General features: G+C 42.2%; 2 protein-coding genes across 2 annotated transcripts in view; one reads left to right on the forward strand and one right to left on the reverse strand.

Annotated features, from left to right (window-relative positions):
• MPHOSPH10 (M-phase phosphoprotein 10) overlaps window positions 1–22,815 on the reverse strand; it is a 59,220-nt gene extending 36,405 nt beyond the window's left edge. The window contains exons 1-6 of the mRNA XM_030188530.1: window positions 22,601–22,815; window positions 13,859–14,504; window positions 8,601–8,719; window positions 7,956–8,160; window positions 5,165–5,306; window positions 2,701–2,768 (exon numbers count right to left, since the gene is read on the reverse strand). Of these exons, the coding sequence (XP_030044390.1) occupies window positions 2,701–2,768; window positions 5,165–5,306; window positions 7,956–8,160; window positions 8,601–8,719; window positions 13,859–14,504; window positions 22,601–22,689 (1,269 nt within the window). The 5' untranslated portion in view covers window positions 22,690–22,815. The remainder of the gene's footprint in view (window positions 1–2,700; window positions 2,769–5,164; window positions 5,307–7,955; window positions 8,161–8,600; window positions 8,720–13,858; window positions 14,505–22,600) is intronic.
• Window positions 22,816–22,972: 157 nt separating this feature from the next.
• Window positions 22,973–26,016, forward strand: part of MCEE (methylmalonyl-CoA epimerase) — a 62,027-nt gene continuing 58,983 nt past the window's right edge. The window contains exon 1 of the mRNA XM_030188540.1: window positions 22,973–23,097. Within this exon, the coding sequence (XP_030044400.1) occupies window positions 23,067–23,097 (31 nt within the window). The 5' untranslated portion in view covers window positions 22,973–23,066. The remainder of the gene's footprint in view (window positions 23,098–26,016) is intronic.

Raw genomic sequence — 26,016 nt, forward strand, 5'->3', positions numbered from 1 at the left:
TCAAATTGGCATTTGGAGGTAGAGTTCAGGACATGAATCGATGTCCCATTGCTGATACCTATACTCTACCCACTCCTCTCTCCCCTTTACTTGTATCTTTCTCTCTTCTCTGTCCTATTTACGATGGAGTTCTTTTTCCAATCGATTTTATTGTAAACTGCGTTATTTTTGTAATGAGAGGTGGTATATCAAAACTCAATAAGCCATAAAGTGCACAACCTGAAATTCAAAAAATGGAAAATGGCCTAAAAATTGCTGAGTTAAATCTGGGCTTAGTGTGTGGGAAAAGTCCTGCATTAGAATGTGTTAAGCCCCAAAGTATTTTATCTTTAACTTTCTGTTTGCTTTGTACATCCTATTTGGACTGTTGAAGTGGTATAGAAAATGATTTAAATAAAGTGCAACGTAACATGTTTAGGGAAAATATTTCTAACTTTAGGTGCATAATGAGGGGCTCCTTACTAACAGTCACTAGCCAAGAAAAAGAGTTTGGATTCTTTGTGGGCAACACACTGAAATCCTTAATTTGGTGTGCGGTGGTGCTGAAAAACAAATAGCATGTTAGGAATTATTTAGAAACAGATGGAGGACAAAAGTAGAATATTATGCCTCTGCGTTGATGCATAAGTGTGCAGCCCTGGTCACCTTCTCTCTCTCAAAAAAAAAAAAAATTATATATATATATATATATATATATATATATATATATATATATATATATACACACACACACACATATACACATACATATATATACAGTATATACAGCAGAACTAACAAAGGTTCAGAAACGGGCAACCAAAATAAAGGGAATGAACCGGTTCACCAATGAAAAGAAGCTAAATAGATGAAGGGATCCTTTTAATAAGGTGTGCTAAGAGTCGGTGTGCTGATGCAGCCTATTATATTCCTATGGGCTGCAAGGCATTTAGAGTACGCTAATTGTTAGTGCACCTCAGTAAAAGAACATCTAAGGCTCTTCAACTTAGAGAAGATATGGCTGAGAAGAATCTATAAAGTCACGAGTGGAGTGGAACAGGTAAATAAGGAATCAGTGTTTACTCTTTCAAAGAGTAAAAAGATGAAGGGGTGCACCGTGAAACTAATTAGGTAGCACATTTAACACAAATCCAAAAAGAAATTTTTTTCACTCAGCAAGCAAAACTACATGTGTAGTTTGTTCTTGGGAGAGGTGGTCAAGGCAGGTAGCATAGCTGAGTTTAAAAAAAAGATTTCAGATTCCTGGAGAAAAAGCACATAAACTACTGGACTTGGATCAGCCACTGCTTGTCCTTGGGTATGTGCAACGAGCACTGGATCTACTCCTTGGCATTCTGCCAAGCACTGGAGAACTGGATTGCAGACAGAGAGACTGGATGGTGTGCTTGATGGATGTTGTATATGACACATGTTCCCAAGAACTGTCCCTTACTAAGCAGTCATGCTGTCATCAGTATTCAATGGAGCGCATTGTTCTAAAATGACTTCACCTGCCTGCAATCAACCAACCATAAGCTGTGTGATCTCAAAAAAAGTGGCAGACGCAGACCTGGCCCATGCACAGAAGGCTGAGCTTGTGCCACCTCTCCCACCCCCAGAACAAAAATATATTCCTTACCTAATAACTTAAATGAATAACACGTTATTTTAATGCTTGATGTTCTTTTATTGTATTAATTTGAAACTGTAAACTGTTTTCATGTGTTAAGGCAGGGGTTCTCAACCCAGTCCTTGAGACACACACAATCATGAGTGAGATCTGCATGATATACCTCCATTGTACGTGACTCTGTCTTATAAATATTCATTATGGCATCCTGAAAACCTACTGGCTAGTGTGTCCCAAGGATTTGGTTGAGAACCTGTCTAGCAGGTTGACACATCAAAACTAGTGTTTATAGTGCCCACATGCTCAGTTTCTCAAAATGTTTCTTTAATCTAAGCCAGCGTTTCCCAAACTGTGTGCCGCGGCACCCTGGGGCGCTGCAGCAAACTCTCTGGGGCGCCACGGTAAATCCTGACCTCCCTCCCACCCAAACTGCTACTGCAGATAGCAGCAGCAGAAAAAAAAAAAAAAAGCAAGAGCAGGGCTGCAGCAGCCTTCAAGCATGTGCTGTCAGTTCTCTGCCCCTGGAACCGGAAGTTGCGTCAGCGGGGGCACAGGACCAGCAGAGCCGACAGTGCATGCCTGAAGGCTGCTGTGGCCCCGCGCTTTTTTTGTTGTTGTTGTGGCCACTGGGGACAGAGAGCAGATGGCCTTCAGGATTCGCAGAGGCGACTGACAAGGAGGTTGGATGAAAACAGGAGATAGGATGAAGTTAAAAATTTGACGCCAATAGGTGAGTGTCTGTTTCCCTACCCTGTGTGGTGGTATTGGGGGGGGGGGGGGGTGTACAAAAACTGCTCGGACACGAAGAGTGTCATGAACTGAAAAAGTTTGGGAACCACTGATCTAAGCAAACATTTTCTCATATTCTGACATTTGTCTTTAATCTTTCACTACCTAAAGAAATTCCAGGTTATGGGGCCCTGGAAACCCAGGCTGAAGTCCCTGCATTCTCACTCTCAGTGGCTGTTGTCCCCACCAGAAGAATTCTGCATCATTTCATTAGCTGCCCTCTCCATCATCCATGTGAATGAACCTGTGCACAGCTTAAAAATATTTAATGGCAAATGATAGCAGCAAGTCAAAAGACTAACCTGGTCTTTTATCCTCTGTTTGATTATCTCTTCAAGCTGCACTGTGGTTTCCTCAGTGATTACAGGTGCTAGGAGAAAAAAAACAAACAAAAATAAACAAAAAAAAAAAACACAAAACCAAACTACTTGGATTAAAATAGCTTTCTGGCCAATGATTAAAAGTAACAGTTTCATATTGAAAAGGTTTGCCAAAAGACACACTGATCTTATACCACAAAGGAAAAAAGTATATTTTCCATATTCACTCTGGTAATTGGCAGTTGCTCCCAGTGGTGTTTAGAAACACACTAACCACTATAAAAATCAAATCACCAGGCCGACAAGAAAACAAATAAGAACTTTGTGTTATCTAAGCAGAGTTGCTGAGATAAAAAGGAGATAGAAGCAAAAGATAATTAAAAAAAAAAAAAAAAAGCACACACACACCAGTAAGAGTAGGCGACAAAAAAAAAAAAAAAAGCACTACATGGACAGAAAAGGCCCAGTGCACCTCGACAGGCAGTCAATACATATTACATCCTATGAACTCCAAAAGGAAGCTTTGGCACAATACACGTGCTACGGCAAGCGTTAGAGTAAATGTGAGGAAAGGCTAAAGAGGTTAGGGCTCTTCAGCTTGGAAAAGAAACACCTGAGGGGGGATATGACTGAGGTCTACAAAATCCTGAACAGTGTAGAATGGATAAAAATGAATCGATTTTTCCCTCTCAAGAAGTACAAAGACCAGGGGACACTCAATACAATCACATGGAAATACTTTTAAAACAAATAGGAGGAAATATTTTTTCACTCAAAGAATAGTTAAGCTCTGGAACTCGCTGGTGGATGTGGTAATAGCGGTTTGTGTATCTGGGTTTGGTCAAATTCCTGGAGGAAAAGCCCATAGTCTATTATTGAGATAGACACATGGGGGAAGCCACTGCTTGGCCCTGGAATTGGTAGTGTGGAATGTTGCTATTAATTGGGTTTCTGCCAGGTGACTTGGATTGGCCACTGATATTAGGCTAGATGGACCATTGGTCTGACCCAGTATAGCTATTCTTATGTTCTTAGTTCATACCACATATACCCTTGGGCTTAGGAGTGAGGTGCTCTAATGCACTTTAGAAATCACCTCCTTGCTCCTGGGATCACCAGGTACTTGTGAGCTGGATTGGCCACTGTTAGGATGCTGCGCCTGATGGATACTAAGGACACAGACAGTACAAACTAGAAACCACTCAAGGCTAGATAAAAACGACTCGGCCAGCTCCCAGCACCAATAACTCAAGAGGAGGGATGTTTGTGAGACAGCAGACCTGCCATATTTCTAAGAAGAACCAGTTTTGTCAAGGTCAATAGGATACTATAAGTAGGGGAGACTATAGTAGTGTTTCCAAACTACCCCAGCTCCAAACATCGTATGACCTCAATCCCACCTCTATGCTACAGGCTGACTTGTATCAGCTGCTGCTGCCTTCCCCACCCACCCCCTGTTAAGCCTGCGCAGGCCAGCTCATAGCATCTCATCAGTCTGCACAGGCTGATGATGCCACAGTCCAGGCTTTTTGCTCATAATCCCAGATGAGGATTTTGAGACTCCATTTGCGTCACAGCCTACAGTTCGGAGCCCCTGCACTAGAGACAAGTAGAAAGGTAGAGTCCAAGTAACAGAACCATAGCAAGTGATACATTGTTGCATTATGAACCCTAAAGAACACTACGCCTCGTTTAGCCCAGCACTGTGTAGAAAGAATACCTTTTCATTAAGGGTATTTATTTGATAGTCTGCACTATCTTAAAATTCTAGGGAGATTACAATATAAATGCATACATAACAAAACAATATAACAATCCAAATACATCAGTCATATATAAATCCAAAAATATTGGCAATATAGTACAGCAAAAAAACAAACAATATCAGCATATCTGAAAGCAACATACCCAGCAGCTCTATAATAAATCAAGAAAGGCCTTTCGAAAAAGGAAGGTCTTCAATTTTTTATTTTTGTTACATTTGTACCCCGCGCTTTCCCACTCATGGCAGGCTCAATGCGGCTTACATGGGGCAATGGAGGGTTAAGTGACTTGCCCAATGATTTTCTAAAAGTTGGATAAGCAGATGATGACCTTAACTCAATTGGCAGCAAGTTCCATAATGTTGGTCTGACAACATAGACAACCAGGACTCCTCAAGACAGATCTGTTTCAACAATGGAACTTCCAAAAGACCCTTCTGAGCTGAACGTAAACTAGACAAAGTCTTAAAGTAGCAGCAAGAGAAGTTGGTAGTTCACTATTCAATGTCTTGTAAACCAAGGTTAAAATCTTAAATTGCGTCCGCTATCAACCTGGAAGCCAATGTAGCTTTACCAAGGTAGGTGAAGCATATGTATGGTTGGTTGTACTTATTCCTCTTTCTCCATGAAGGATTCATGATTGGTTCCATACATACGCTCCACGCAAGTGATGAGTTTCTCACCTGTTTTAGACGCATTCTCAAAGAGCAGCGTCTCCTCTAGAAGGCTATTCTCAGGTCGTTTTTGTCCCGTCACTTCTCCACTGAGCTGCCAAGACTTTTCTTCCAACAACTTTTTTTCCAGCATTTTAATTTTTTCAGTCATCTTAAAACAGGAAAAAATGCAAATACATAACAGTAATCTCAAAATCATGTTCACATCCCTCCTTCATCCCCCAACTAGCATCATCCTTCAAAACATTCAGAACAGCCACCAGCCTTCATGGATCTCCCTGGACACAGGAGCATACTTGTGGGTAATTTCAGTCTGAGAAGCCCAGGTAGCTTGTTCTTCAGACTACACACAATGAATATTGATATCTGAATTATTAAGTTTAGGAGATGAGGCGATCTAGACCGTTATCTCTAGATTGCAGAATAACCTACTTAGCTGGTTAGGCCAAAAGAAGTCTGATGGTCAATTAAGACCACATTATTTCAGATTATCCAACAGCGCTCTCTTTTCATATGATAATCCAGTGTAATGCACTATGCATCTACCACTAATTTTGAAATCATTCCTTTATAACTTCCAACCAAGATGAACAGAATTGCTAGATAAGCGCTCTTCCTTAAGAAGTAACTATTATCCAATCTGCTTTTCATATCTAGAGGCTGCAGAGGTGGAGATGGCAAAAATAGAAAATTCTCGATCAGTACATTTCTTGGCCATCTTTTACTGTATATAAGGTTTAGTTTACAAGTATACCAGCTCTCTCACTGTGTTTTGGTATTTTGTACTCTCTCACATCTCTCTTGCCATAGAATAAGTCCATGGAAGGTAATTCTATGGCAGGACACCTACTGGTACTCATCATGGCATCTATTTCACCTACCTTACCCCCCCCCCCCCCCCCCCCGCCTTTTACAAAGCTGTGCTAGCAGCTGCCGCATGGCTATGCCGACAACCCAGAATGGGCTGTCAGCATTACCGCACTGGCATGGCTTGTAAAAGGGGAGGGGGTCTGTTTACAGGATAAAGGGAAAGAGGATGGGATTTGATATATCACATACAATCAAAGTAGTTTACACATTATTGGGAGATTCTATCTATATATGACACCTGGCAAATCCGTGCCGAAATCATTTTTGTCTAAGCATATTCTATAAGATTTAGGTGTGATGTATAGAATACGCTTAGTGATATCCCAGCAACTAAAACTATGCGCATCCATTTACATCAAAGAAAAACGTGGCATAAATCCCTGTGCGTAGATTTACACGGGCAGGGCCATATTCTGTAACAACATGTAAATTTGGGGACGCCCATTTCCATGCCCATAACCATACCCCTTTTTGGATGTGCGCATAAGCTCTAATTATTGTCAATTTGTGCTCATTATCCGTTTCCGCATTCAGTTATCCGTTTCCGCATACAGTTCAAACTCCTCTTATTGACCTACTAGTAAAACATGCCCATTTCTTGCACAAATGAAACAGGCGCTTGCACGGTTTCCTTCCGAACCTCCCCCCTCCCTACTCACCCCTTCGGCGTTCTGAAGGCACTGACCATTGTTGCGGACCTCGGCATGCAACCTTCAATCTGCTGATTCGTTGGTTGTGAAGCCACTGACGCCATTACTCCGCCCTCGATGTCATAACGTTTGACGCGAGGGCGTGGCCCCAATACAGTGTTTTCGGTGACTTCACCACCACGAAGGCTTCGAACCGGAAGGAAGTGCCCGGAGGACCTGACAGTGACATCAGTGTCCTCAGAACGTTGACGGTGAGTTTTATTATATAGGATAAGTGCATTCACTCTGCAGCTCCTCAGTACCTCTCCACTCTCATCTCTCCCTACATTCCTCCCCGGGAACTCCATTCACTGGGTAAATCTCTCTTATCTGCACCCTTCTCCTCCACTGCTAACTCCAGACTCCATTCCTTTTGACTTGCTGCACCATATGCCTGGAATAGACTTCCTGAGCCGGTACATCAAGCTCCATCTCTGGCCGTCTTCAAATCTAAACTAAAAGGCCACCTTTTTGATGCAGCTTTTAACTCCTAACCCTTATTTTATCATCTTCACTTTAATATTCCCTTATCTCTTGTTTATCCTGTTTGTCTGTCCTAATTAGATTGTAAGCTCTGTCGAGCAGGGACTGTCTCTTCATGTTCAAGTGTACAGCGCTGCATACGTCTAGCAGCGCTTTAGAAATGATAAGTAGTAGTAGTTATTGCTTAAGTGCTATTAACAACACTGATTGGCTTAAGCCAATTAAGTTATGCATATTGTTATGGAAAACACCTGGACTTAGGCACAGAATGCTAGGCGCGATATATACAGAATCCAGCAGTATATACAGGTACTTATTTTGTACCTGGGGCAATGGAGGGTTAAGTGACTTACCCAGAGTCACACGAAGTTGCAGTGGGAATCGAATCCAGTTCCTCTGGTTCTCAGAGCACTGCAATAACCATTAGGTTACTCCTGCACTAGTACAAAAACATGCTTACCTTTAAAGCAATAGCGCTTACGCCAGCCCTATGCCTAGATGAGAGCATGAACACATGTACACTCTAGTTTCTATACTTTATGCATATACTTGTAAGAACTGCCCACACTCCACCCATGCTCATGCCCACTAGCAAGTACATGCCATAAAATCGTATTTTTTTCTGCTAGGTGTTCTATAAAAATATATTTGCATGCCTTTTTGCCACCTACACCTAAGCAGCTCCTTAGAAAATTACCCCATAGTGTCATGCTCCTATCCTACCAGATAATGTTTATTAAGAGATGCATCAGAATCACCTTTTCTTGTCTTTTCTCGAAGGAGGACTTGGGTTTGGTGGTATCCTTTTCCTTTCCTCCAAGTATCTCTCCAACATCTTCCCCTTCGCTATCGTCCGACAGGTCAAAAGTCACTCTCTTTGCAGATTCTTGCATATTCTTGGACCCTGTTGCGTCCTCCATTTTGTCATCTTCCTCAGTGTCGTCATCGTTTTCTGCCTCACTCCTATAGCGCATTATAAAAAATAAGGCATCATCAACTTGCTTAGAATACAATGAAAGCATACTACATCAATGAGAACAACAATTTTGGATGTTTTCTGGGAGAAACCATGGGAAAAATCATTAAAATGGACAACACTCCCAGTCTCACACTACTATCAGAAAAGATTTTAGGGGACGGGGCAGCAATGGACTTTAATATGCTCTTTTAACTAAAAATTACATGTTCTCCACACTGATGTTTATATTCTTTGCTATTATAATGCCTTTAAAGGCCAACTTTATTTAAAATAACTGGATATTTGAAACAGGACTGGCCATGCACCGAGCCTGATTTTCAGTGCCTGACTTATGCAAATGAGCTGCCATAATAAGTCTCTGCACACGACCCCCACATCCCTCCACCTCATTAGAAATAGCCTTAGAAAGTATCTGGATGCATACTCTCCTAATGATGCTTCTTCCTCCACCATTTCACCACCACCGTCATCATCTTCTTCTTCCTCCTCCTCAACTGGATCAAAGTAATCCTTGTACTTCAAGTCTCTGGAACTTTTAATTGGCTGCAAAAATAAATAAAGGGAAGAGAGGTCCATTATACAACTTTCACATATAGTTCCACACTTGGTTAAATCACGCTGGACCAGGCCATGCTAAGAATCTTGAGTGGTCATTCCATTTACAGTGCGCTTCATGCGATTTAAAATTAATAAAAAAAAAAAAATCACAAGCCAGTGCAGAAATGGTACAATCCAGAGCAAAAGTAAACTCTCAAGACTACACATTTATACAATGTCTTTGTCCAATGGTTTGTGCCAAGGATCATATACTCCTTTCATTCAGCTTTTACTCATTAGAGCAGGAAGCTGGCTGTACACCAAGGAATGGGAATCCAACAGGATAAACTATTTATCAAAGTGAGCAAATTTTAATACACTAAAACTTCTCTTTCCAAATCTGAGCTAAAGAAGAGTTACATATTTAGATATAGTAGGTACTTCAATGCCCTCAAGGGGTTACAATCTAAGGGCTACATTTACTCACCTGCATAAATGCACATTATTATTTTAAAAACACACAATTAGTAACTAGGCCCTAGTGACAATAACAAGGCCTGCATTAATTTACGCTCATACATTAGCACACATTAGTAAACGTAGCCCACAGTTTGTACCTGAGGCAAAAAGGGGGAGTGATTTGCCCAAGAACATAAAAAGTGTCAGCATAATTTGGTTTCCCTGGTTCTCAATCTGCTGATCGATACAGATTTGTCTTTGACTGAGTATGCTGGTACCTTTTGTGGATTTTTGCTATGTATACATCCTCAGTATGCTCTCATTCCTAAGAATTCATATTTAAAAATGACAAAATGACAGTGTTGGAAATTAACTAAAAAGGTTTTTGCTTTGCAAACCTGCCAGTGTCTGGAATATTAACTATTCCACAGAACCCATGAGATTTAACATTAAAGTCTTTCTATATATAGGCAGGCACAGATCAGCTCTTTTTATTATTTTTCATACAAACTCTGCATGCATAGCATAGCTTTAGGCATGTGTTTTAAACAAATGCATTACGAAACCTTTCTTGAAAGCAATTCAACCATGCCAAAGCTCTAAGGTGCAAGCTGATCAATTTTGTAATACAATAGTACACTGCTGTGTGCAATTATGATCTATAAGTTTTTCACTTTGTAATAAGACAGCTAAGTAATTTAGTACTAGGTTATAAATAGAGAGCTTTACTGCTTCAATGATATTGCTATAAAACAGACATTAGCCAGTTTTTATTTATTTCAGAGGCTACAAAACTAAATGCGAGCCGTACAGGCTATACAGCTATATATAGCCACAGTGTTATTCAGAATTCTCATATCTACTACCGTTCTGCAAAAGAAGAAAAGTAAAAATCTTAAGTAAAAATGGGACTGCATCTTTCTAAACCAAAGTTCCAATATTCTACATTCAACTCAGATAAGGGGAAGAGCGGATGGATAAATAAAGCGTAATAATGGCATTTCAAGTTTCCAGTACAAAGACAAGTTCTCACTCCTACAAAGAAACTGCTCGACTATGGTGCTCATTTTCAAAGCACATAGACTTACAAAGTTACACAGGTTAGTATGGAATCTTGTAAGTCTATATTCTTTGAAAATGAGCTTCTATGTAACTTTGTAAGTCTAACTGCTTTGACAATGTGCCTCTGCGATTAGTGCACATTATAAATTGTTTCTGCGTTTGTACCCTTTATTTCAATCTCATCTAAAACTACCACCCACAAAAATTCTCTGGGCCACAGATAACCATATTTATGTACACATACCCAATGGGTTGCACAATTATCTCCCAAGGTACTGAGCATGGGCATTAAAAAAATGTTCACAGCTGCAGCCCAAAGGGGCGAGCCCAGGGTTTGACTGTTTGGCTCAGAGGAAGCCTTTGACATTGGCTGGGGTCCCAGCTAGAGCCTGGCTCCAATAAGTGACATTGGTCCAACCTGCAACATTGTCATTCTTTGCCCTGTCACGCAGGGCACACACACTGTAACAAGCGTACCTTTGAGGGGCAGTAACATTCTGCGCTACTGACATTCTTACAGGCTATTTCCTGTTTCTGAATATATCCCACAGGGAAAACAAAGCACTTTCTACATAAATAATGAGCTTCCATGAGTTATACCAACGTGTTGAGTATATATGCAAAAAGATGGTGCATACTGACCAACATCCCCTGGATTCTGTATAGTGCGACTTAAGTTGTATTCTGGATTTGCGCACGCAACTTAATTTAAGATAATCAGCACCGATAATTGCCACTTAATTATCGACACTAATTGGCACTGATTAGAATTTACACCAGAACTAAGTGTATTCTATAACGTGATGTACGTAAATTCTAAGTCGCACAGTTGAAAAGGGGGCCATGGACATGTCTAAAATCTATGCACATGGTTATAGAATACACCTTGTCCGCACATAATTTAGGTGTCGTCATTTACATCAAGTTTTACTTGGCGTAACTGCCTGTGACTAAATTTAGTCATGCGGATGGACACGACATATTCTATAAAACGTGCGGAAATTTAGGGCCCTATTTACTAAGGTGCGTTTGTGTTTTTAGCGTGTCTACACTTAGCGAACGCGCTAACCATTTAGGCGCCTATAAGCATATTGTAGGCATGTACATGGTTAATGCGCGTACATCGTTAACGCGCGTTAAAAACATTAATGCGCCTAAAGCTTGTTCTATAAAGTACACCTAAATTTAGGCATTTTCTAGAATATGCCTAGCCATATTTCATTTCAGGACCGATTTTTTTTAGGCGCTATGTATAGAATCTAGTCCTATATGTGGAACAAAACATTTGCCAAGGAGGATCTGACAACTTTGTCATATTCTGATGTTCATTTATAAATGTATATACCCTCTTCTTAGACAGTCAAGATGGTATACAATATACAGGAAAATAAAAGGAAGATAATTACAAAATAAAATTAAAATATCAAACTGACTCCATAGCAAATAGCATTTTAAAAGTTTCCTAAATCACGAGTGGAGCTTGAAACAACAAGACCAGACCAAATTTCCTGAAAAGAATGGCAGAAGAGAAGTAACATGCTGTTTCTTCTGTAGCTGCAGTCAGAAGATGAGGGGAACATGTTGCAGACTCGTGCCCCAATGCTCAGTTCCCCGTAAGAATACCACCGGAACAGTGCAGGGTAACAGCTCCCTCATGATCAACGCTAATAACAGGCAAATTTAGGTGCGTTGTCAACGTTGATCATTAGGGACTTTTGCAGGAGGATTGTGCCTGGGCAGGCACTCAATAGCCCAGGAACAATCCTTCCACAGAAAAAGTTTGACAGGGCTAGGCTTTTCTCCCACAGAAGAAAAGCCTGGACTTGTCAAACCTAAAGCCCTGGTGAACCAGTGGATCCCAGACCCCCCCCCCCCCCCACCAAATGAAAGGGCCAGGAAGTCCAGTGGACCCCCCCAGACCACCCAAAGACATACCCCCCCCCCCCCCCAAATTAAATTCAACCCTGGTGATCCAGTGGGACCTTTGCCCAGGACCCCAACCTCCCCACCGCAAGATAGTCCTGGTGGTCTAGCGGTGGCCCCCCAACCCCCTCCTACCTTCTAGAAGAAGGGACTAGTACTCCCTCCCCTCCTCCTGCGGGTGCTTCCTCAAAATGCACTGAATGGGGCTTAACTACCATATATGGAAGAACCTCCAGGCCCTTATGATTTTGGGGGGTTCTAGGAGTCCACCTCTAGGCCCTTATGTGTTTTTTGGGGGTCTGGGGGTCCACTGGACCACCAGGGCTGCGACAGTGGTCTCTCCTATTCCTCCCCGCTCGGCACAACCCTAACGCCAGCTCCAAGCTGGAGCGCACTGGTTTGGTGCGCTGCCCACTGATCATTGGGGAGGAATATGGAATGAGCCATTTAGCATGCATTTGCATGCTATTTGCATTCAGATCCAGTGTGCTCGTTTCATGTGCTCATCAGCTCTGAGCATTCCACGGTGTCAAATGCGGCCGCTAGTCTGGCGCTAATGGCCTCTAGCACCACATTTGCTTCTGAAGATCAGGACCTGAGAGACAGAGACTGAGGATGTGTGCAGTCTGAGAGACAGGGAGAGAGACAGAGACTAGGGAAGGCTGGGGGTGTGTGTGCAGTGTGTGTGACAGAGACTGACTGAGGGAAATCTGGGCGGGGTGTGTGCAGTATGAGAGACAGACAGAGTGGGGGAAGGCTGGGTGTGTGTGTGTGTGCAGTGTGAGAAAGAGAGACTGGGGGTTGTGCAGAGAGAGACAGAAAGATTGATTAGTAAGGACCCATACCAAAGTGATATGTGAAATGAAGACGCAATTAACTCTTTGTTTCACCTAGCAAGTGGTTGGTCCCACCATTATATCATGCTTCCAAAAGGGAGACTCTGTTTCTGGCAGAAAATGTGCAGTGGTACCTTAAGGGGCTTAAGCCTGATCGTTCGTCCAGGTATCCGGGCAGGCTACCTTCTCTTCCTCCCCCTCCCCGAAACTACCCTAACTTGCCCTGGTGATCTAGTGGCCTCTTACAGGCAAGAAAGAACCCCACTCTTTCCTGCCCGCTGCTGAGATTTCAAGTGGCAGCCTCACAAGACTTGGTTTATACACTACTACTACTACTTAGCATTTCTATAGCGCTGCTAGGGTTATGCAGCGCTGTACACAGAAGCTGTGGATGTTGGGGGTGGGGTGGAGGAGAAGTGAAAGGTTTCGCCTGCTAGCTCCTAGATGCAGTGAAAATTTGTTAAGGCCTGCCCTAGTGCATTCACAAAAAAACCCCAAAAAACTACAAGGTCATACATGCGCAGTAGGGCCATGGTCTTTACTCTTAGTCCTCAAGGACCACCACCAAGTGAGGTTTTCAGGATATCCCTAATGAATCTGCATGAGAGAGATCTGCATACAATGGAGGAAGTAGACAGGAAGATCTCTTTCATGGATATTCATCAGGTTTATTGTGAAAATCTGACCGGTTGGCAGCCCTCGAGGACTGGGAATGAAGACCAAGGCAGTAGAGTAAAATGAACTGGAAAATCTGGTGCCCCTTCTTGGACCTTTGCCATCTACCAGCAACAGACTAGAAAGTTAATAAATTAGCACTTAGCAAAATGAAAGCCATGCAAGGCAACTATTTCTAAGTAACTTTTACCTTCTTTCCTCGTTTAAGTAGCTCTTGTTCTTCTTCATCATCATCAGAAAGGATGTCATCAAAATAATCAATCTCATCCTCATCACCCTGCCTGTCACATCCTCCCTTGTCCTTCTCCATATCATCTAGAAAGGTTTCCATCTCAGCCAGTTTGAAGAACTTATCATCCACTATTGATTTCTCTGCTGGTCTCAAAGCTGCTCTTTTGGCCTTTTGAGTCCTTTTTTCCAGTTCATCAATGTCAAAGTCAATATCACCATCTGAATCCTCACTGCTAAATGATGCCTTTTTCCTATGTCTACTTTTGTTTTTCTCATCAGTTCCTTCACTGCTTTGGTCGGACTCATCCCCTGACCCCTCATCATCGCTGTCGGCAGCACCCTCCTCCAACACCGGCTTGTCCTCTCCACAGGTTTCAAGCAGACTAAGGTCTTTATCGTTAACATTCTCACCTACCGCTCTCTGAAAATAGTCCAGAACAGCACCATTTTGAATTTCCAGCTGCTGCCAGATCTGCTCTTCATCAAAGTTCTCTATCACCAATTCTTTTAAAGGGCTGCCCTTCACCCCAGCAGGCTCTTGCTTGTGAAAATCATACAAAGCCTTTGTCAACGAAGTAAACTCAGAGGCCAAGCCATCTTGCACACTGATTGGGGGAAAAAAGTGGCAAAAAGGTCAGGTTTTGTACATAAAGAGGTGCGAGAGTCTAGTTAAAACTTGAAACTTATAGCAAAATTATACACATTTTTGCTTACAAATGTATTAGACCTAAAGTAGCAACACCTGTTCTACTACGCAAGAAATTACTGGGACAGAAAGGTCAGGCATATCCACCTCATTATGGTGGGCTGGATGATTCTTCTAGAAAAACTAATATGGTTGCCATGTTAGTTCACAAAATAAATAAATAAAAACATTTTTTTTTTAAAAGGAAAAGAGGGGATAACTTTTTTTTTTTACTAAATACACTTTTTTTACATGCTTTTGAAAGTAGAATCTTCTCCCCCAGGAAAATAAATTAGTGAAATAGATATTCCCAGCTCCACCAATGCTGGCCTTCTGACAACCATCAAATTGGAAGCAAAAAAAGCAGTGAAAAAGGAAAAAAAGAATGACACACATCCCTGCAATATGCCAGGCTAACTGTGTCAGCATATATCATAGAGCCCCCAGTTACTCATAAGGGACAAGCACTCAACTAAAAAATGAACTTGCGGAGCTACTGTTAGAAATATGCAATCTGTCCCTAAAATCGAGTGTAATACCGGAAGACTGGAGGGTAGCCAATGTTACTCCGATTTTTAAGAAAGGTTCCAGAGGAGATCCGGGAAATTATAGACCGGTGAGTCTGACGTCGGTGCCGGGCAAGATGGTGGAGGCTATTATTAAGAATAAAATTGCAGAGCATATACAAAAACATGGACTGATGAGACAAAGTCAGCACGGATTTAGTGAAGGGAAGTCTTGCCTCACCAATCTAATGCATTTTTTTGAGGGGGTAAGCAAACATGTGGACAATGGGGAGCCGGTTGATATTGTATATCTGGATTTTCAGAAGGCGTTTGACAAAGTGCCGCACGAAAGACTCCTGAAGAAATTGCAGAGTCATGGAATCGGAGGTAGGGTATTATTATGGATTAAGAACTGGTTGAAAGATAGGAAGCAGAGAGTAGGATTGCGTGGCCAGTATTCTCAGTGGAGGAGGGTAGTTAGTGGGGTCCCGCAGGGGTCTGTGCTGGGTCCGTTGCTTTTTAATGTATTTATAAATGACCTAGAGATGGGAATAACTAGTGAGGTAATTAAATTCGCCGATGACACAAAATTATTCAGGGTCGTCAAGTCGCAGGAGGAATGTGAACGATTACAGGAGGACCTTGCGAGACTGGGAGAATGGGCGTGCAAGTGGCAGATGAAGTTCAATGTTGACAAGTGCAAAGTGATGCATGTGGGTAAGAGGAACCCGAATTATAGCTACGTCTTGCAAGGTTCCGCGTTAGGAGTTACGGATCAAGAAAGGGATCTGGGTGTCGTCGTCGATGATACGCTGAAACCTTCTGCTCAGTGTGCTGCTGCGGCTAGGAAAGCGAATAGAATGTTGGGTGTTATTAGGAAGGGTATGGAGTCCAGGTGTGCGGATGTTATAATGCCGTTGTATCGCTCCATGGTGCGACCGCACCTGGAGTATTGTGTTCAGTACTGGTCTCCGTATCTCAAAAAAGATATAGTAGAATTGGAAAAGGTACAGCGAAGGGCGACGAAAATGATAGTGGGGATGGGACGACTTTCCTATGAAGAGAGGCTGAGAAGGCTAGGGCTTTTCAGCTTGGAGAAGAGACGGCTGAGGGGAGATATGATAGAAGTGTATAAAATAATGAGTGGAATGGATCGGGTGGATGTGAAGCGACTGTTCACGCTATCCAAAAATACTAGGACTAGAGGGCATGAGTTGAAGCTACAGTGTGGTAAATTTAAAACGAATCGGAGAAAATTTTTCTTCACCCAACGTGTAATTAGACTCTGGAATTCATTGCCGGAGAACGTGGTACGGGCGGTTAGCTTGACGGAGTTTAAAAAGGGGTTAGATAGATTCCTAAAGGACAAGTCCATAGACCGCTATTAAATGGACTTGGAAAAATTCCGCATTTTTAGGTATAACTTGTCTGGAATGTTTTTACGTTTGGGGAGCGTGCCAGGTGCCCTTGACCTGGATTGGCCACTGTCGGTGACAGGATGCTGGGCTAGATGGACCTTTGGTCTTTCCCAGTATGGCACTACTTATGTACTTATGTACTTATAACATAAAGGGACCCTACTCATGCTCTTCGTCAATTAGCATTCAATGCAGAAAATGTGAACGAAAGTACTATATGGGGGAGATAGGCCAGATGCTAAAAACAAGAAACAATCAGCTCACACAGGTACCACATTAAATACCACAAAACAAACCAAAGTAACACAAGATTGATGCTTACCTAAGATTCAAAGAACTTTGGTTAACACTCTGGGTCAGCCTACTCTGTCAGCCCATGTTTCCCTTTTGGAGATGAATTGTAAGTTTGTGGATTACATTTTACAGCTTTTGGTGCACTGTACATTTTTGTATCAAAGCACCACTCATTTTTTTGGGTTTGTTACAAGAGATGGATACTTTGGAATCTCTGGTTTTGTTGGCAACATATGATGCATGCTCACTGTACACGAGTATCCCTCAAAATGAGGCTATTTCAGTAGTGAAGACCACTTTGGAATCATCCCCACAACCACATTTGGTGCCTCCAGAAATTTTGGTGGCTTTAAACATGATTTCTATGAGTAAGAATTATTTTTTTTGTTTGACCAATGTTCTTACCAACAGGTTTCAGGGATATAGGGCTAAAAATCGGTGCCAAAATAAATATACCTAGGTGTATTCTATAAACTACGCCTAAAGTTAGGCACAGTTTATATAATATGCCTAGCGCTCATCCATGTGACAATTTAGTCGCAGGAATTTACACCAAGTAAAACTTGATGTAAATGCCTACGTCTAAATTAGGCACAGAGTGGGTGTATTCTGTAACAGCGGGCATAGTTTTTAGAAATGCCCACAACCTGCCCATTCCACGTCCATGGCCACACACCCCTTTTCCAATCTGCATCTTATTTTTATTTATTTGTTTGTATCCCACATTTTCCCACCTATTTGCAGGCTCAATGTGGCTTACATAGCACCGTGAAGGCGTTTGCCAACTCCGGTAGAGAATTTACGAACAACACTTTACAGAATAAACTTAGAAAGTTGGGAGTGTATATCATGTTTTACTTTTGTTTAGCGTTGGATGAAAGGTGGGGGGGGGGGTTGAGGGGGGAGGTAAGAGGAGGCGGAGGGCTGTATGTGTTTTGGGTGGTACTGTTTAGGGTAGAGCAGTTGTTGGGTGGGGCGAGTGTAAAAATGGGAGGGAAAAAATAAGAATATTGAATGATCACATTGCTGCATTGAAATTGTACTTAAGCGACTTACTGGGCTGAGTTCCATTGTTTCTGCAGATATATTTTTTATAGCATGTTGTTACTTTTGAAACTTTGAACTGTTGTAATGATAATCAATACTCAATAAAGATTCTTATAAATTAAAAAAAAAAAGAAAGTTGGGAGTGTAAATTCTAATTAATGCCAATTAGTGTCAATTGCTTAAGTGGCAATTATCAGCGCAGATTGGCTTAAGATAATTAGGTTGTGCACGCTAATCAGAATATAACCTGATTTGAGCACACAACTTAAGGTCACACTATAAAATCTGGGGGTTAACGGGAGCAATGTTTGCATCTGCTGTTGCTAATCTTTTTATGTTATAGTTTGAAGAATGTTGAGTTTACACTACCTCTTTCTATAAGTTAATTTTGTCCCAGTGACACTACATTGATGATGTGACTGTCTGAAAGGGGGGGGGGGGGGGTCCATGGAACAATTTTTGGTGTTTGTGGATTACCTCAACAGCTGTCACTCCTTCATCAAATTCAACCATGTGTGTCACCAGCCTCAAATCATTTTTTTTTGGACATTTCTGTGAAGTTTGATTCTGGTACTTTTTTTTTTTAATACGTCTTTGTATTGCAAACCAATGGACCGTAACACCTTCTCAAAATACCTAGTATGCTTGCTGTCAATTTCAAGTCTCACATTCTGTTTTCTCAAGTTTTGTGATGTTGAAGTTGCACTTCTAATGACAGCTACGAAGCAGCTGAAATCAAGTGGATATCCACAGAAAGTTATCACTCAAGAAGCTACATAAGAACATAAGCGTAGCCATACTGGGTCAGACCAATGGTCCATCTAGCCCAGTATCCTGTACTCCCAACAGTGGCCAAGCCTTTTATAATCTGAGGGATGGTCTTTTAACTAGCTGTAAGAAGGGGGGAAGGAGACCGACTGTGTAACATGTGTTTTTGAAGTATATTACTCAATCTGATCAAATTGCCAAGGTTATGTGCCATTTGAGACTTTTACAGATTCATCCTTGTTTCAAATATCTTCTTGATTTTATAATGACATATAGTAGGAATTGTTATTTGAATGATCGTGTCAGTCAGATGTTTGGCAATATACAGTGGTGGAAATAAGTATTTGATCCCTTGCTGATTTTGTAAGTTTGCCCACTGACAAAGACATGAGCAGCCCATAATTGAAGGGTAGGTTATTGGTAACAGTGAGAGATAGCACATCACAAATTAAATCCGGAAAATCACATTGTGGAAAGTATATGAATTTATTTGCATTCTGCAGAGGGAAATAAGTATTTAATCCCTCTGGCAAACAAGACCTAATACTTGGTGGCAAAACCCTTGTTGGCAAGCACAGCGGTCAGACGTCTTCTGTAGTTGATGATGAGGTTTGCACACATGTCAGGAGGAATTTTGGTCCACTCCTCTTTGCAGATCATCTCTAAATCATTAAGAGTTCTGGGCTGTCGCTTGGCAACTCGCAGCTTCAGCTCCCTCCATAAGTTTTCAATGGATTAAGGTCTGGTGACTGGCTAGGCCACTCCATGACCCTAATGTGCTTCTTCCTGAGCCACTCCTTTGTTGCCTTGGCTGTATGTTTGGGTCATTGTCGTGCTGGAAGACCCAGCCACGACCCATTTTTAAGGCCCTGGCGGAGGGAAGGAGGTTGTCACTCAGAATTGTACGGTACATGGCCCCATCCATTCTCCCATTGATGCGGTGAAGTAGTCCTGTGCCCTTAGCAGAGAAACACCCCCAAAACATAACATTTCCACCTCCATGCTTGACAGTGGGGACGGTGTTCTTTGGGTCATAGGCAGCATTTCTCTTCCTCCAAACACGGCGAGTTGAGTTCATGCCAAAGAGCTCAATTTTTGTCTCATCTGACCACAGCACCTTCTCCCAATCACTCTCGGCATCATCCAGGTGTTCACTGGCAAACTTCAGACGGGCCGTCACATGTGCCTTCCGGAGCAGGGGGACCTTGCGGGCACTGCAGGATTGCAATCCGTTATGTCGTAATGTGTTACCAATGGTTTTCGTGGTGACAGTGGTCCCAGCTGCCTTGAGATCATTGACAAGTTCCCCCCTTGTAGTTGTAGGCTGATTTCTAACCTTCCTCATGATCAAGGATACCCCACGAGGTGAGATTTTGCGTGGAGCCCCAGATCTTTGTCGATTGACAGTCATTTTGTACTTCTTCCATTTTCTTACTATGGCACCAACAGTTGTCTCCTTCTCGCCCAGCATCTTACTGATGGTTTTGTAGCCCATTCCAGCCTTGTGCAGGTGTATGATCTTGTCCCTGACATCCTTAGACAGCTCCTTGCTCTTGGCCATTTTGTAGAGGTTACAGTCTGACTGATTCACTGAGTCTGTGGACAGGTGTCTTTCATACAGGTGACCATTGCCGACAGCTGTCTGTCATGCAGGTAACGAGTTGATTTGGAGCATCTACCTGGTCTGTAGGGGCCAGATCTCTTACTGGTTGGTGGGGGATCAAATACTTATTTCCCTCTGCAGAATGCAAATAAATTCATATACTTTCCACAATGTGATTTTCCGGATTTAATTTGTGATGTGCTATCTCTCACTGTTACCAATAACCTACCCTTCAATTATGGGCTGCTCATGTCTTTGTCAGTGGGCAAACTTACAAAATCAGCAAGGGATCAAATACTTATTTCCACCACTGTAGATCCCCTCAGCAATTATCCTTATGGAAGCTAAACTGCACTGTTTGTGATATCATGGTGACAGCTTCTTCATTCCTGGATTTATCGTAATAATAATATACTTTGAAATTTACCTGTCAACCTATGTTATCTATATGATTACCTGTCCAGGCTGTTTAAATCATATGGGACAAACTTTGCAGTGTTTAGAGCAAACATTACACTTAATCTCAAAAATGCACAGAACTTTTGGTGAATCACTGTTTAGAGGAATGTTACAAGTTTGAAGACTTCGGCATTTGGTCACTGATCAGGTTGTACTGAACACAAGCAAATGTTTGCTTCAATGTGAATAGAAATGGATCTTTCTATTGAAAACTGTGCTTTTTTGATGTTGTTACATGTGATGAAAGATTATGATGTGGATTGGCCAGTTTGAACTTTACAGTGTTTATTTATGTTCCTGCAACCATTTTGGAAATCATGCTGAAACAGTGAAGGTGGTAAAGGTTCCCCTGAGGCAGCACTTTTTTTTTTTTTTGTTAAATAGGGGCCCCTGTCAAGATTGTTCAAGGATCAGTTCTACACGTTGAAATTATGGCGTGTTTCAGCACAAGATAAGCACTTTTGGACTGATTTATATCATTGGATCCTCAGTCACTTTCACTGAGGTTAGCATTTTTTTTTCTAGTGACATGAATTAAATATTACATTCTTGATTTTTTTTTCCATGATCTGAATTGTTTCAGTAAAGAGGGGTTTTCTTTACCTGTGATGGAGATATAATCAGTCTGTATGACAAATTATCTGTTTAGCTGCTTCTTTTTCACTAAGGTTTTTCTCCACTTTTTGATTTTTGTGATTGTGCCTTTACACAATCAGAATTCTGAGTAAGGCTTGTGATTTTCATTTTGTTTATTGGTTATGTGAAGTGGAGGAGTTTGTGGTTAGTGCAGTGGCCTAAGAACTAGGAGAACACAGTTCAATTCCCACTACAGCTCCTGGTGACTCTGGGCAAGACACCATTGCCCTGGGTACAAAATAAGTATCTGTATGTAATATGTATGCCATTTTAATCGTAATCGCAGAAACGTAGTATATATCAAATCCCACCCCCTATTTTATAACCTATGGATGTAAATTCATGACTCTGCCCAAACTATGTCCTGGAACATACCTACACACGACCCATATGAAAGTGCACACTTTCTTGTCATTGTTTGCACTTTCATGTGTGCAATCCACAAAGTCTTTTGTTTTTAAGAGGCTGTTTATAAAAGTATAAAGACTAGGGAATACTCCATGAAATTACAAGGTAATATCTTTTAAAACAAAAAAATAGTTAAGCTCTAGAACTCGTTGCCAGTGAATGTGATAAAAAGTTAGCAAATCTGGGTTTTAAAAAGTTTTGGACAAATTCCCTGAAGAAAAATCCATAAACTGCTATTGAGGTAGACATGGGGAAAGTCACTATTTATATCTGGGGTCGGTAGCATGGAATCGTGCAACTTTTTGGGTGGTCACTGTTAGAAGCTAGATACACCATTGGTTTGGCCCTGTATGGCAATTCACATGTTCTTATTATTTCTTTAGTGAAAGACAGATGTAGGAAGCCAGCAAAGCAGGGACACCAACACATCAGGATATGCTCTCTAGTCTGTACCCACATGGGATCTCTCTCCTCCTGCTCCCACCCACCCCCACCGGTAGGCATTTTCTTTGAAACAAGAAAGCAGAGCCTCAAACTGGGAATTTACTGTATTTATTAAGTCTCCAAAAAACAGCCCTACCATCATCGCAGCTGATCTAGTTTCTAGTCAGGAGGCAAAGCACAGAGATGTCAGCCTTTTAAAACACGACAGCGTTCTTTACCAAAGGGATGCTACAGTGCCCACTAACAGTGAGCACCATGAATGCTAGTCATCTTTCTTACCACAAATCATATTTCGCATTCATTATCAAAAGAAGAGGCTGGGGAGCTAGACAGCACCACATTCCTATTCACTTTATATACAAAGCTTCCTCCCCAGACCCACCACCAAACTAGACCCACACTGGTAGATCTCTATAGCCCACGCCGCCTTTACCTAAGGAAGCGCGCGGGCTGCGCACATGCTACGTCCAGCGCCTGCAAACAGTCATCTAGCCGAAACGGCACCACCTCTGTCCCAGCCATCCTCTTCCAAACCCTACGAGCACGCGTCGCTCTAGAGGGCCAGCCCCCCGGACGAAATTAACTGAACACATGAGGAATCCGAGCGGAAACAGCTACCGTCCTAAACTGGTTCCACTTGAGAAATGTTCCCCGGGAATACAAAGGCTACACTATGATTTTATTCTTCCCATCCAGGTCAGACTATAGAATTTAGGGGAAACAGAAATAACTACAACCCTGTTTGACTCCGAACCTTCAGGATACGTCTCACTGCAGCATCACAAAGCCCAAGGAGGTTTACCAGCGAATGACTCCGCCCCCTGCTCCCTTTTCTTTTTTGTCCTATTGTCTGTCTCCGACAAGCGCTGAAATAAAGTTGTGTCGAATGATACTCAAATATGGCGGCCTCCATTGTGAGAGGAGGAGTAGGTAAAGAAGAATTTTGAGTCATTGGTTTGAGAAGTTGTCTAGTATCTGTTTTTTTATTAGATTAATGTAATCAGATGTTAGTAGGTGCTAGATGTTAGTATAATGTGGTTTTCTGCTTTTCCAGGTTCTTAGATGAATTGTTATTTATTTGATAAAGTTACTGTATAAATTGGGTCTTGTGCGTCAAGCTCATATCTATACAGAGATAGTATCAGAACCTTAAACTAAAATTCTGGGAACATACTTGATACTTTCTCTTCTCATCAGTAGACTTGACCATTGTAACATTGTTTGTCTTGGCTGTTCTCATTCAATCCTAAAGAACCTTCAGACTCTTCAAAACACTGCTGTCAAACTGCTCCATCATGCCTGGAAATATGATCAAGGCCCCCCCCCCCCTTTATCCTGGTTGATAAAAGGATTATTTTCAAGACTCTTACAGTTGCTTTTAAAGCTTATGATTAGGTCAACCCCTATACCTATCTAATCTCACTTTCCTCTACTCCCGTACACGTATGCTTCGCTCAATTAATGACCATTGTTTGTGTCTCCCAAGCCCCTGTCTTGCCCAGGTGGAATCAACTCTGCACCAGGCTTTCTTTTTTGCGGCCCCTTTCCTATAGAATTCTATATGCTTTCCCATTCATGTTGAACCAAAAAGTTTAAAGTAGCTTTAAAAACCTGGGGGACTGTTTACGAAGCAGTACTAATGGTTGTTCCTGCGCTAATGCCGACACTCCCCATTAAAAGTGAATGGGCCTTGTCAGCACTAGCACACGGATGGAGCGCTGGTTGTTCTGCCAAGCTTTTGATGTCACCTGAGGCTTTATTGGTCTTCCACTTCTGTTTCCTGCAGTTTCCCCTCTCCTCTCCTTCTCCACCCCCTTCCCCTGACCTTTTCTCATGAATGACTGAGGTTTTTGTACCTGTCCTATTAATTTTGTAGTTCTTTTCTACCTTTTAGAATTGTGAGCCATGGTATAACAAATTTAACTAAACTAAAACTATACAGCATAAAGGGGATAGTGAAAATATTTTAGATTTAGCTCACCCCTTTTCCGGTTGTAGTTCGAGGTATATTACATTCAAGTACAGCTCACCCCTTTAATGGTAGTAGTTCGAGGTAAATTACATTCAAGTAGTGTTTTCATGTTCCGGAAGCCTTATAATCTAAGGGCCCTGTTTACTAAGCATCGCTGTAGGTGCGCTATTATTTTTAGCACACATTAATGCTAGAGACACCCATCGGAATATATGGGTATCTCTAGCGTTACGAATATATGGGTGTCTCTAGCATTAGCACGTGCTAATAACGCTATTACACCTTAGTAAACAGGGCCCTAAGTTTCTACCTGACATGGAGGATTAAGTGACTTGCTGAAGATCACAAGGAGCTATGGTGAGATCTGAATCTGACTTCCCTGGTTCTCAGCGCAATGTTCTAACAATTTGGCTGCTCTTCCACTCCACTTTGCCCTTTCTTGGGAGCCCCACCCCCTAGTGGTAAACTAGACTGTAAAAACAGGAGTAATTGGGCATCACTCCTTCTCCCCTTAGACACCACCAGGACCCCTGGTGAGGCCAAAGATGATATTGGTTGGTGGCTGGCTGGCTCTGTGGAGTAGTTTATGTTGCTCCTAAATACTACACGTATAATCCTGCACCTTTTTTTACAAGAGGCTCGGTGTTCTCTACATTGTCCCCTTATTGTGAAAACAAAATGGTAGATTTCAGCCCGTCCATGTAGTAAAACATTTGCACTTGGTCTATGTGCAAAACTATATTTAAATTCTTAAATACAATGCAAAATCATGCATATCAAAGTTGAGATTTGGGCGTTCCCGGCTGATAGTGGAAAAAAGAAGGGCGTCCCTGACGAGCACTTGGCCGACTTTACTTGGTCCATTTTTGCTTGCGACCAAGCTTCAAAAAGGTGCCCGAACTGACCAGATGACCTCCCCTTACTCCCCCAGTGGTCAATAATCCCCCTCCCACCCTAAAAAAAAAAAGTATATTTTTTGCTAGCCTCAAATGTCATACCCAGCTACCTGACAGCAGTATGCAGGTCCCTGGAGCAGTTTTAGTGGGTACTGCAGTGCACATCAGGCAGGCGGACCAAGGGCCATTCCCCCCCCCCCCCCCCCCCCCCCCCGGTTACACTTGTGGTGGTAAATGTGAGCCCTTCAAAACCCACCAGAAACCCACTGTACCCACATCTAGGTGCTCCCCTTCATCCTTTAGGGCTATGGTAGTGTTGTACAGTTGTGGGTTTTGGGGGGGGGGCTATGCACCTGGGAGCAATTTCTGAAGTCCACTGCAGTGCCCCCTAGGGTGCCCAGTTGGTGTCCTGGCATGTGAGGGGGACCAGTGCACTATGAATGCTGGCTCCTCCCACGACCAAAGGGCTTGGATTTGGTCGTTTCTGAGATGCGCGTCCTCTGTTCAAACTTCTTCTACTAACCTATAAATGTACTCATTCTGCTGCTCCCCAGTATCTCTGCACACTCGTCCTTCCCTACACCCCTTCCCGTGCACTCCGCTCCATGGATAAATCCTTCTTATGTGTTCCCTTCTCCACTACTGCCAACTCCAGACTTCGCGCCTTCTGTCTCGCTGCACCCTACGCCTGGAATAAACTTCCTGAGCCCCTACGTCTTGCCCCATCCTTTGCCACCTTTAAATCTAGACTGAAAGCCCACCTCTTTAACATTGCTTTTGACTCGTAACCACTTGTAACCACTCGCCTCCACCTACCCTCCTCTCTTCCTTCCCGTTCACATTAATTGATTTGATTTGCTTACTTTATTTATTTTTTGTCTATTAGATTGTAAGCTCTTTGAGCAGGGACTGTCTTTCTTCTATGTTTGTGCAGCGCTGCGTATACCTTGCAGTGCTATAGAAATGCTAAATAGTAGTAGT

Source organism: Microcaecilia unicolor, chromosome 1, assembly GCF_901765095.1.
Source record: "Microcaecilia unicolor chromosome 1, aMicUni1.1, whole genome shotgun sequence".
Classification (NCBI taxonomy): Eukaryota; Metazoa; Chordata; class Amphibia; order Gymnophiona; family Siphonopidae; genus Microcaecilia; species Microcaecilia unicolor.